Raw genomic sequence first — 12,942 nt, 5'->3', positions numbered from 1 at the left:
AAGCAGTGGCAGTGTGTATTAAAGTAATCACTCTAGATTCCCTCAATATAGCATCTCTCACAGCCCGTGGGCAGCTGCGGAGGAACGTTCAACCACCTTTGCTATACACCATTTTTTTTTTTTGCTATACTGTCCTTTAAAGCATAATACAAATCCTGAATGTAGTGTTGTGACGTGACCCTAAAGGCTTATAATACAGGTGCAGCAGTAGAATGAGGCATGGTGACAGTGAAATTAAGAGCAATTAACACGTTGGAATGTATTCACACAGCACTCTCCTGTGCTGTCTCCTTACTTCACTACCATTACACCTCATGTTGCACGCATCGAGCCAACTAACTTTCTACCAGGTACTAAGTAGCTGTCTTATTTAACAGACATGCAAATGAGCATTTCGATCTTGCTGCTCCAATTTTCTGCTGAAGCCCAGCTGCCAATAAGTGATAGTTTTTACACTGGGGTAAGATATTGATTTTAGCTGTGTAATGGCCATGAGCAATGAAAACATGGAAAGACAGGACTGCCTAGTATTTCATCATTGGTGCCCGCTACAGTGCAGTAATGTAAAAAAAACCTGTTGGTTTGTTTGGAAAGATATGGTTGCTGAATAGTTGATAGTAACAAATTATTATAATTTCGGAGTGCCTAAAGATGGTAAATCAGCACAGAAATGACCGGGCACACGCTACAAATCAGTATCACATTTCAATTCCATCACCTGCCTCTTCCACAGCATGACCACAAAAGTATTACAGTTAGTTTTTTTTTCGAGCTTTCTTTCAGCAGGCCTTCTGCATTCCTGCCGACTGACACTTCGTCCTCGCTAAGATAAATACTATGTTGGGAAAGGCCGTTTCAACACTGGGGCTTGCTGGCGTGTATGTCTTGAGTATAAGTGACATTAATTTTACATATTTAACATTGTTTTTAGCCTGTATTGTGTGTACGTGTCGTGCTGGGCATTATGAGGTTTTACAGCGTCATACATCTTTATTGTGACAACATTCGAAAATTTTCCTGCGTCAGTCACTGGTTCGTTTGCAGTGAAACTGGACGTGGAGCTCACACATTGTGGTAACTTTTGTCTGGCACCAAAGAGCAGTAGAGGGGTCCGTCTGCTGTTTGCAGAAAAAAAGCACCACGATGAAAAAGGTGCCAAGGCCAGCATTGCATGGATTGTGAGTCCTCTGCAGACAACAAGTGGTACACCCACCACCCTTTGGCGGCGGCCTAGTGTTCACAGTTTTTGGTTCCTTGACTTCGACACAGACATGCTTGCATGATGTGTGGCCAAACCAGGCAGCTACCATTGTCAAACTTGCAACAAGAAAAAAGCTGCTGCAATGTGCAAGATTTGTGCAGTTTCATTGCAAATGAGCCGTAGGTTGAGGAAGGCAATTTTTTCTAAGTCTTCAGGATAAGAATGCGCAACACTATACACGGTGTTCTGTATTTATCTGTCCGAGTTGTGAAAACATTTCCTGGCGAAACCACAGGACTATTTGGGCTTAGCTGCTTACCACAAGGTAACTTTTCATGGTCTACGCTTTTGTGTAACATAATTTGACGTTTGAGTCTGCCTACATTTTCCGGAATGGGTGAAAAACTGCAGTCGTCCACGACAGAACTTTTCGTCATGGCGAGCAGATCAGCCGATTCGACAGGTTGTGCCATCTGGCGAACTACGTTTTCGCCGAATCCAGAAAATTCGGGCAAGTTCTGACATTATCTTACTTATCGAAAAATGTAAACCATCGCATGCTTTCTTGTGGTCTGCATTTGAGCCCAAAGAGTCCAGTAGTTTTCGCAGGGGAATTTTTCACAACTAGGGACAGATACAGAATGCCCTGTGCATGCTCGTATCCTCGGGTGAATGCACGCATGCTGTGCAGGCGTACGCCATCCGGCGGCACATGGCACGCCACACGCAGCCTGGTTCTTGCACATGTCCCATGTGCGGCAAGCGCTACAAGGACCCATACATCCTCAAGATGCACCTCAAGATGGTGCACATGCCAGCCGAGGTTCTGTTCGAGTGCTCCCTCTGTGGCAAGAAGTTCAACCGCAAGGCCCACCTCAAGCGCCACACGCGCACCCACAACCCCAACAAGCCCCTCAAGTGCCCCCTCTGCGACTACCGGTCAGTGGTCCAGCTCCTGCTGCTGATGTTATTTGCTGTTCCCTGCTGCTGTCGACGTACGTGCGTGACAACATTGTGACACTGTTTGTCAGCTGGCAATATCAAGGGAAAAGCCTTTCTTGGTTCATGAGTAGGATCTGGGGGAATGTGTCAAACGACAGATCCATATAGCAGCCACATAAGTCAGCATTGGCTAAATTGGCTAAACCATCGCCTCCTCTAGAAAGATGTGTCATCGCTCGCTTACTCATTGGAGCCACTGCCCCCTCAGTTGCAGGCGGTCGTTGAGAGGTGGTGCCAGATATGCTCCTATCTCGGCAAGGGGGTTGGGGTGGTGTGGTGTCGAAGTGGCAGCTGCTGTCTGGAAAGCGCATGTGCAAATGCATGTTGCAGGCGGATGCCGGAAAGATCGAAAGCTACCACCTCAGGTGGAAAGGAGAAAATAAGGAAAGGTAAGGGCAGCGGGTTTTCGGCGCACACAGTAGGCATCTTTCTTGAGGAGGCGATGGCTAAACTATCTAAATCTTGGGTGATAAACAAGCAAAAGCCATAAAAGCCATAAGGCAATCCAAAAAGGTCTTAAATCAATCCAAAAGTCCTGAATCTAATCCAGTAGCCACATAACAAGTCAATATTGGCTAAATTGGCTAAAGTACCTAAACATTGGGTAATCAATATCCAAAAGCAACACAAAAAAGTAAATTAAAGAAAAGGACAATAAAATAAAAAATATAGAAAGGGAAAGCCTTTCGCCTTACTGCATCTAAGCAGTTTAAGGGCCTTGTAGAATTTTTTGCAGCAGCGTTTGAGTTTTTTTTTATGGTACTGACCGGTAAAAGGGACTCTCGCCAGTTTTGCAGCATTCACAACAATGTTCACACAAGACCCTTTCATGAAACTAACAAGGTTTTGATTGCAGTTGGTATCTCTGACCTCACTTCCCTCACTTCTGGGAATGCTGATGTATGTTTACTCCTTTACAAAAAGAAATACTGTGAACTGGATCAGTCAAAATAGGAAAAGAGCATTTGCTGTGCTTATACTGTAAAGCAACAAAACATACAGTGTGTAGTCGCGTTAGATGGGGTGCAGGTTTTTCAAGTAAGGTGTTGAAGTGTGCACTACGAATGCAGACAGTAAGATGACTGAGAGGAAAAAGGATTGTGACTTGATCAATACAAAAGCCAAGTGCCGCTGATAACATTAAAAGAAGCAGAGGCAGGTTCTGATCGTGGGTGGCGGGGACTCCCACCGCAGGGGATGCGAGCGCTCGGACATCACCAAGCACATGCTGATCCACGAGGAGCCGAAGCATGTGTGCAGCATCTGCAACCGCTCCTTCCGCCACATCAAGAACAAGGAGCTGCACCTGAAGCGCCACAAGGGCCAGAAGGACTACAAGTGCGGTGTGTGCGACTTCTACGGCTACACCTTCACCGACATCCGCAAGCACATCGAACGCCGACACGCGGATCCCCACACCATCTTGTGCGACCGCTGTGGACAGGCCTTCAAGACACAGGCGTTGCTCAAGGTCAGCTCGAGTTTAGTCCAAATTTATTTGTTTATTTTTATTCACTCTCAGGGCCAGAGGCATTATAGAGGGGAGTGGTCAGAAATGTATATCAATGAATCAGAAGTGCAGTTAAACATATAAAAAAGAAAAATTATCTCCTAATCATGCAATGCATCAAGATGTTATAAAAATAGGGTTTTCCTAATCGTACAATGTTAGCTGAACAGTTTCAAAATGGTTTGTTATCATTGATAGGTGCAATTTCAGCGGGAAGGTGGTTTCATTTTTGAGATGTACCTAGGATATAAGACTGAAAATAAATTGTAGTGTTACAAATTATTGAGGCATTGACATTCATTCTGCATGGAATGGATTCACTTGAATTGAGATCAGTTCAGTTCGGAGGTTTTCATCCTTTGTCTTGTGATTTAATTCAGCTGATGAAATTGAGTGTAGTTTGAATCAGTTTAAATTTAAATCAGTCCAGCGGACGGAATTGAATTTGATAGCTTTGATGACACACTTTTTATGAAGTGCGCACATCCAGTACCACTTGTGCGTATTCCGTCATTAAAACCTTACCTGTCACAAATTCCGCCCCGTACAGTATTTTAATGCGCTGCAAGTTTTTATTTGCTGCTCTCCTAATTACTTTCCCCTTGTGTCAGTCCTGAGCAGCCATGCCGGGCATTATAAGCCTACTTGACCTTCTTTGCTTGGTTTGGTTTCGGTTTGTAGGGCTTAACGTCCCAAAGTGACTCAGGCTATGAGAGACGAAGTAGTGGAGGACTCCGGAGTGATTTTGACCACCTGGGGTTCTTTAACGTGTACTGACATCATACAGTACATGGATGCCACTCCCTGTAGCCTCCATAAGAATGCAGCCAGCGGCGGGTCGGGATCGAATCCGGGTACTCCAGCACAGTAGTTAGGCATCTTAAACATTGCACCACCGCGCCGTGGCCTTTGGTTTGGTTTTATAGGGTTTAACGGCCTGAAGTGACTCGGGCTACGAGAGACGCTGACCTTCTCTGCCTTTTTCTTCCCATGGCAGGAGCATCAGTTGAGTGCCCAGTGTGAAGTGTACCTGATTGAGCAGGAGCTCACTGAGTATGAAGAGGCCGCCCCCGAAACTCTGCTAGGGCCGACAGATGATCCAGGTGTGTTGAAACAAGCTGGAAGCTTCTTAAGTGGTGTAAAGTTGCAGGCATCCAATGTGACCTTCTAGAGTAATTTACGCAGCAGACAGCATGATATCACATTGACAGACTCATTCAGCTAGCTCTCAAGACAAGAACGAAAATGCTAGTTAATAGAAACTCATGTCAAATACCTTGCGGTTGCTCCGGCACCACTGATGGATGTCGAATATGTTGAGGTTGCTCTAGTAGCACCTTAATGGAAGATGTTTTATACTATTGGATGGTGCTGCTGATAGCGGATGCAGCACCTCTTGATGTGGTAGGTAAGCCTAGATTTTGAGTAGCAGTTTGGTTGCTGGCATTGTCGGCCTTTTCTAAGCTAGAAAAAAAACAAACATTAAACATCATACAAGTGTCACCATTCACTAGTGGATCTCACAATGAAAATGCGTGTGTCTACGCTTGATTTCGGGCACAGGTCTCAGAGTTTAGGCTACACTGACACACACTTCAAAATAGTTTGAAACCCATCCTTTTGCTAAGGACGTCGCGAATTTAGATCAACTAGTGGAAAAGTATTGAAATACAATTTTCTCGGTTAGACAGAATGGGTCTTTTGCTGTCGAGAAAGCGTCGAAATAGTCAGGCAGAGCCAGGGAATCAATTTTTACTGACAAGGATGAGGAGGGAACACACAGAGTGCATGTGTGTGTCCTCCTCATCCTTGTCTGTCGTCTGCTAGCATTCTTTCTCTGACAATGATTAACCACCTCGTCCAGCAATATACCTTGCTCAATTTTTTATGTCAGCAAAAATTGATTCCCTGGCTCTGCCTGACTATTTCGACGCTTGCTCAACAGCGAAAGACCCATTCTGTCTAACCGAGAAAATTGTATTTCAATACTTTTACAAGAACGCTAGCAGACGATGGGCAAGGATGAGGAGGGCACACACAGAGCGCATGTGTGTGTCCTCCTCATCCTTGTCTGTCGTCTGCTAGTATTCTTTCTCTGACAAAGAAAAATTGATTGTAGTTTTCTCTAAGTGTCCCTCTAAAGAACTGTCATATTGACTTGCGTGTGTTTGTTGTTTCTGTTTTCAGAACCAGGTGAAAGTACTCTGGAGGAGGCATTGGTAGGAGCTGAGACCCATGGACAGCTGGTGGACGCCAACGGTCAGCTGATAGAAGCTGGTGGACAGCTAGTGGAGGCTGATGGACAACTGATAGAGGCTAGTGGACAGTTGGTGGAGACTAGTGAAGAGCTGGTGGAGGCCAGCGGTCATGTTTTGGAAGCTGGCAGCCAGTTGTTGGAGCTTCCGGGACACCAGTACGCTATCGTCACCACCGCTGCTGGGGATCCAACTGGTGAGGTAGGTGGACAGCAAGCCAGGAGTCTTAGAAATATTGTTGAATGGCTTCTTTGCAATACACTGCAATGCAGGACAGGTAAAAATTGTGGCTTGAATGAAAAACGAGGCGTCAAACCTTCTTCCTTGTCATGGATAGTGAAGTTTAACGACCTCTGTGTGCTGGCTGAAGGTGAGTTTAACAATGCAGTGATAACATTTCATAAGCCCCTGTCTTTAGAAAACATGTTGTTTTTCTTTTGTAGTCTAAAAAAAAGAAAAAGAAAGAAAAGGTGGGCCTGTCACGTAGTCTTTCTGTGGCATCAAGTAAGCTCGTTTCAGCCTAACTGGTGAAGACAAGAAAAGGTCTTCATTTAGTATTATGCTAAACCCCAACTTCAACAGCCTTCTTTAATTTGACATTTCCTTGTCTTAGCCAAGCAATGAGTTCCCAAACAGGGCAATCTAAGCTTGGCTCTTTGTTATGGCCATTTGCTACACTGGCTGAAAGCATGTCGGTACAAAGTACAAAGGTATATCATTAAACCAAAACTGCTGTCAGAAGTTTCTATGCTAAATTGAAAATATAAAGCACAACTTGCAAAAGAATTGAACCTGAAAGTAAATAATTTTGCTACTTTTCAAACTAGGTACACTCCACAAAGTAAATTTTCGTGAATTTCATCTGTATCATCACAGCAGGTACAGCAAGCTAGGCACAAACAGACCGATCGAAATTTAACTCTTTCCTGCCATTAGTATGCATCCATGTTCATTGGATTCCAATGTTATCCCAGTCAACTACAACATTGGGAAAATTTTTCAACTAGGAAATTTTTACAATGGTTGCACTCAGGCTCCGTAACTAAGATGACTTGAACCAATAAATCCAATACATTTTTTACAGGAAAGGAAAAGCCACATAAAAATTGCAATAGGGAACAGGGAGGGTGAAAACCAAGTGGGTTGGTTAGTGGCAGCATCCCAACACAGAGCACAAGTAGCACAGAGAGAGAGAGAGAGAGAGAGATGAGTTACGGTATTTTTACGGTTTATAAGATGCACCTTTGTATAAGACGCACCCCTCATATTTAGAAGCTTTCAACAAAAAAACTGGTATATAATATGCACCCTTGTATAATACACACATCAGTTTATTCAGGTTAGGGCAATAGGACTTGACTATATATGCTTACTCGAGCACTGCGTGCCATGTGCCTGAAAGAAAATTTTTTATGTGTGTATGCAAATGATAGAAAAAAAAGAGGTAACACTTATGCGCAAAAACACTCCCACTCAATGAGAGCAGAAACACTTTATTATTACTGAAAGCATTGAAAGGCTTCATCTTGGTGCGCAGTTGCAGATTTCTCGCGACAGCGCTCAGGCGTCCTCTTTGCGCTCATAATCACGGCGCCGATCGTCGCTGCAACGCGCGGGCGCTTTGACGCACACGGCAAAGCACATGCAGGAAGGAGAAAACACATATAATAGCCACCAAACAATGTTGTGAACAGCGTCTCCTCTATACTTTCTGTTCTGGGAAAAGGAGCGGAGAAAAAAGTGAACCGGCCATCGGCGCTAGTACGGCCTTTGGACCCTGCATACGCCTGGCCAGTGATATGGCCTGCCGCAGCAGCAGTGGGTAGTCCCTGAAGTCATTCTGTGAGAAAAAACAAAGATGCTCAACTAGCTGCTTCTACACAAGGCAGAAGGGGAAAACCAGTTCACACTCAAGCCCAAATCATGTGGACACTTTCATTGCCACTTCCAACATCCTCCATAGTTACATTAGAGCCTGCTTCCATGACAAAAAATGTGTACTTGCTAAAATTACGCACTATACAGCTCACTTAGCAAATTGCGGCCAATTCTGCTCTGTTCAACTATGGGCTTGCCTGGTTGCTTTTGCAGGTTTGCACATAATGAGACGTGTACTCAAACATACTTTACAGAACAAGAAGAAGAACCATTACTTGTGGTGTACAGTAGACACTGGACATATTGTAATCGCAGGTTTCACTGCCGTTACTGTTTCACGATAAAGTTTGTCTATGAGCATCGCGCAAAACTAAAAAAAGACACACATAAGACTCACCGTTGTAAAGGACGCACTACAGAAAAAAACAAACAAAAAAGAATGCGTCTTATATATTCTAAAATACGGTAATTAAAAAGGGTCAGCTCAGGGCCTAATAAATTTAAGGATAGTAGGGCAGGGCTACATATGAGCCATTAAGGAAGCTTTGCATGTGAAGCTTCATAGCGAAGTCCATACACATTCGTGGCTGAATAGGTTGTCATGGTTGTCATGGTTGTAGGGCGATGCTTGTCGTGCACTGTCTGAAGCCTCTCACATTCCCGCACGAGGTGCCACAAATTTGGGGATACCTAGTACACACAACAGACTCCACTTGCGAGTCATATCCATCTTTGTTACCCTGCGTCTTTGATGAGAGAGAAGGCCTTTTTGACAGGAAGGCTGGAAGGTCAGTCTGGGGAAGCGTAACCCTACCCGCTGCTGCACACTAGAGGAGTGTGGTAGGAAAATTAGGTAGAGTGTGACATCGTTTGTGTAAGCAAGTTTCATGGAGTGTCATGGGCGACGACGCATGTCCTCACACACACTACACCACTGCACCCCTACGAAAAAATTTTAGAAGTTGTGGGCCTGCAACAGCACCACGGAACTGGGCAAGGCACATATAATTGCACAATTAAGGAAACTTGTCACCACACCTGCAGAATGGAAAGCCCTGGTCAACCTAGGACTACTTGATAGAATGCATGAAAGAAATACGCAGGCTGAACTAATGACCGAAGTATGGAACTTACTATTAAGCCACTGCCAAAAAATATGCACCCTGCTTTTCACAAAGGCCTTTGAAGCCAAGTTAGAAAGCTCGGAATACACTACCTATATATGCGGTGGAACGCGAAGGAGGTGACTCCTTTGTGGTCATGGGCATGAATGACTCGGGTGAAACATTAATGCCCGGTTCGGTAACTTAGGGACAGCCTAGAAGGTGGCTATTGCTGTGGTAATGGTTGGCACCAAAGCAGTCACTGCAAATAGTGACTCCAAAGCTGCTATAAACAGTTCCGTGAGGAATATAATCTCCAAGGGGACAGAACGAATTCTGAGACATCAAGACTGGAACCAAAACGATGTGGAACTGATATGATTTAGTTTGGTTTGGAGGGTTTAATGTTACAAAGTGACTCGGGCTGTGAGAGACACCATAGTGGAGGGCTCCGGAAATTTCAACCACTTAAGGTTCTTTAATGTGTGCTGATACCGCACAGCACATGGAAGCCTTGCTTTTCACCTCTGTCTTGAAGCAGCTGCTGCAGCCAGGATTCGATCCCGCATTCTTGGGCACAGCAGTCAAGCAACCTAACCACTGTGCCACTGCAGTGAAACAGGAAATGAGTTGGCTTACAGTATAGCTTGAGGTTATGTTAGCCGAGCAGTATGTGAGTCAAGTTGAGTCCCCCAATTTCACGAGAGATGCATTCATATCCTTTGAAGACTACACTAATCAGTTTAAACTGGAAAGGAGAAAATTACTGCCACCAGACAAGAAGCTCAACAAGAAGTAGGAGGTAACGTGGTGTCGGCTTCAGGCGTGAGCCCTCTTTAGCCTGTCTAAGCTATCGACGTGAGCCTTCTTTAGCCTGTTAAGCTATCACTCACGTACCCAATACAATACAATCCCCCTTACAAAGAATGCAGCGAGATAGCCAGATATGATTGCATTCTATGGAGCTTCAAAAAGGCACCACTACCGGCGGACCTACTACCAGTTTCTTCTCTAGAGCGCTGAGTGGGTCTTCAAAGTTTCCGAGAGCCACCAGCATGAAGCCATCTAGTAAAACATCCACGTAGGCTCAGTGCTGACAATAAATGTTTTGCTAATTTTTCTACAAGCAGTCACTCCCGCTGTATTGGTTTAATAAGTAAATAAAACATGCTTTATTAAACAAATTCGTTCTGCACTTAATGGAAAGCATCAGTTGTGTGGTGACAAGGTCTAGCCACTCTGTTGTGGCGCAGCCTTGATTCTACGATAGAATCCATATTTTCAGCCCAATACTAGCCAAGTCAAGTATGAAACCTCATTTTCCCGGCATGCCGTTGACTTATGAAGTGCTGCATCATTTTTCCCTGTAGGCAGTTTTAAAGAAATCTGTCTTAGGTACTCGGATTGTCATTAAAGGACATTGCTTTTGGCAAGGAGGTCTCTGCTTTTGAAGAGTGAACTCCTGTTGGAAATGACTTGAATCTCTGCAAATGCTTTCACATTGCAATGTGCTGGGAAAGATTTTGAAATGTCATTAACTGCAAGTGGAATGAAAAAGTTAGAGGTAACATAAACTTCTTGCGCAGGTATCAGAAGTGGTGCAGGAGACGCACATCGTGGTGCAAGGTGGTGACGAACTGCTTGTCTAGTCATCATCACATCGGACTGCCACACAGCCGTTTATAAGAACATGGGCGTGTGCATCATGAACGAAACTGTACAGTTTTGTCGGTGCTGTTGGCGGGACAACTTGTGGACATTGTGGCAGCCTTTAGTGACCCAAGAGCTTCCATTGCTGTGAAAGTGGTGTACTGCTTTGCAAGTTTTGTGGTTCCAAGATACGCAAAGCACGACTTCAAGCTAATGAACGAAGTCGTGCATCCTGTAGATTATACTTTGTACATGAACTGAACTTTGTACATGAGCTGCATGTATCAAATGCATCGTGTACATATACCATTTATGTGTTTGAGGTATGTAAACCGTTGGGACCATGCAGTTTCCATTCCCTGTTCTCCTCCTTTTACTAATTCCATGTTTTGTTTAAGCTGTTTCATGTGTGCATTTCGTAACTTAACTAATGAACCAGTTGTATGCTTCAGAAGTAACCACTTAGCAAAACTGACGCCATCGCTTCAATCATAAAGGGAGTTAAAGTAAGGCGTATGCAAAACCATAACATCTGTTGCGAGTCTGGATGTATGCCGAGTCTTTTGCGTATCCCATTACGGTATTTCTCCTCCTCCTTTTTTTTTTTCTCGAGAGAAACAAATGCGAAATGACTTTCTAGTGCCCGGTGAAATATTCAGCCTTCTGTCTCTTGTGCAACACACTTCACGCTTCCAGTCCCAGCCACTAGGCTGACAAAACCGCATTTTCTGAGCGGCTGACCACTTTAGCATTGAGGGCAATAAATCAGGCAGGCGCAAGTACAGTAATAGCAGTGACTGCAGCATAGTTCATGCTTTGTAGAAATAAACTGGGTGTTCTGTGATGCACCGAAAAAAGTCCTGAGGATCATCGTCCCATATGTTTAAAGTATTGTAAACCATTGGGGCATTTCTAACTCGGTATAGTCAGTTGTGCTGTGTTTGAAAAATAACTTGTTCTGAAGTGACACCATCAGTTCAGACGTAAATTGAACAGCCAGATGCAGACACCTTCACTGCAAGGCTCTGACTTGGTGAACGCAACTTTGAGTGCATGTGTTGCATGCGCATATTGAAAACTTTGCTGTGGTCCTCTGGTTCATGTTTTTGACTGCTTTGGTAGTGTGAGAGCCAATCTTCATGAACTTAAATGCATACCGATGCCTCACTTGCTGTTGGCTCGCCATATCAGGCCTCGCAGTGATGCCAACCTCCAAAGCCTTTGCACCTCCAGTTGTCAACCGAATATTGCATAGATTTCTCCAGATATGAAAAATTATGCTCAAAAGTGAAAAATAAAGAGGTGTAGTTGAGTCGCAAATTTTATTTTGCAGATACCCTTTTATGAGATGTTTATAAGCAAATCAGGTATAAATTTGAAATGAAAGAAAACCTTTTTTAATGTTGTCTTACTGCGACACCAGGCACTAATAACAGTCCTAACAAAGGAGTCTAGCAAAACATTGTACCTGTCAACTAAAAATTAGAACCGAATTCATTGTTTCAAGAGAAATAACTTTTAAGTGACACTTCAAGATAAATAGAGCATTCTTGATATGTGATAAGAGGGGTATCCAAAAAGTAATTGTCCTTAATTTTTTCCTCCAACAACGTTTATTCAAAATTTATGAAATTCACAGATATTACATCTGCATCCCTGTCGGACCCATATCATTTTTCAGTGTAATCTCGGTTAACATATACGCCTTGTGCGCTTGTTAGGAAATTTCCTGGCGCATGCTATTGCAGAAATCAATGTGCTTGTTGCCTTCATAGACTGCATTTTAGCCCAATCAAACAAACATGCCTCAGTGGCGTAAGGAAAGCTAACTCTGGCTTCGCTTTTGAGACGGGAGTGTGAAAGTGGAATCCAGCCCTTCAGGGCTCTTGAATCCTGAGCTAGGCACTCTTAAAATTAAAATACTTGCATAAATAAATTTGCTCACTGGCTCACAAATTCTTCATGCAGGAAAGGTATATACAGTTGATTTGCAAAGTTTCGAGGCTTTAGCAGTGTGTCCGAGATCATTTGTCATGTGGTAAAGACAATAACTTGAATATCAGATCATCAGATTATGTAGCCCTGAAATGAAATCTCTGTGGGGCTGATTTTTGCCCACATAGAGAGCTGAACAACTTGGCGGCAACAAAAGCTGCAAGCATGCATGGGAGTCATATAGAAGAGCAGAATTACTGCTGCTCACAGCTACGTTTAAAGGTGGCAAAGTGTCTCCAAGATTAAATGCCCAAAAGTAACTAGTACCCAATGTCAGGTTATTGCAGATGTAGTCAGGTGTGGCTATCATTCATTCTTCCTACAGTCGCAACCAACCAACCATTCAAG

The 12,942-nt window shown here is 43.8% G+C and overlaps 1 protein-coding gene across 3 annotated transcripts in view; it reads left to right on the top strand.

Moving 5' to 3' along the window:
• LOC146173287 (uncharacterized) overlaps window positions 1–12,606 on the top strand; it is a 37,591-nt gene extending 24,985 nt beyond the window's left edge. Inside the window, exons 12-16 of one of the 3 annotated variants that reach the window (XM_084584590.1) lie at window positions 1,893–2,140; window positions 3,398–3,674; window positions 4,711–4,816; window positions 5,901–6,169; window positions 10,536–12,606. In XM_084584590.1, the coding sequence (XP_084440716.1) occupies window positions 1,893–2,140; window positions 3,398–3,674; window positions 4,711–4,816; window positions 5,901–6,169; window positions 10,536–10,598 (963 nt within the window). In that variant the 3' untranslated portion in view covers window positions 10,599–12,606. The remainder of the gene's footprint in view (window positions 1–1,892; window positions 2,141–3,397; window positions 3,675–4,710; window positions 4,817–5,900; window positions 6,170–10,535) is intronic. The other 2 variants (XM_084584589.1, XM_084584588.1) reach the window with 2 other exon arrangements.
• The last annotated feature ends 336 nt before the right edge of the window (window positions 12,607–12,942 follow it).

The sequence above is a fragment of the Amblyomma maculatum genome, chromosome 11 (genome assembly GCF_055883805.1).
Source record: "Amblyomma maculatum isolate TAMU_Amacu chromosome 11, ASM5588380v1, whole genome shotgun sequence".
In the NCBI taxonomy this organism is placed as follows: domain Eukaryota; kingdom Metazoa; phylum Arthropoda; class Arachnida; order Ixodida; family Ixodidae; genus Amblyomma; species Amblyomma maculatum.
Note: the sequence above shows the minus strand (reverse complement) of the source record. Positions and strands in the feature narration are given on the sequence as shown.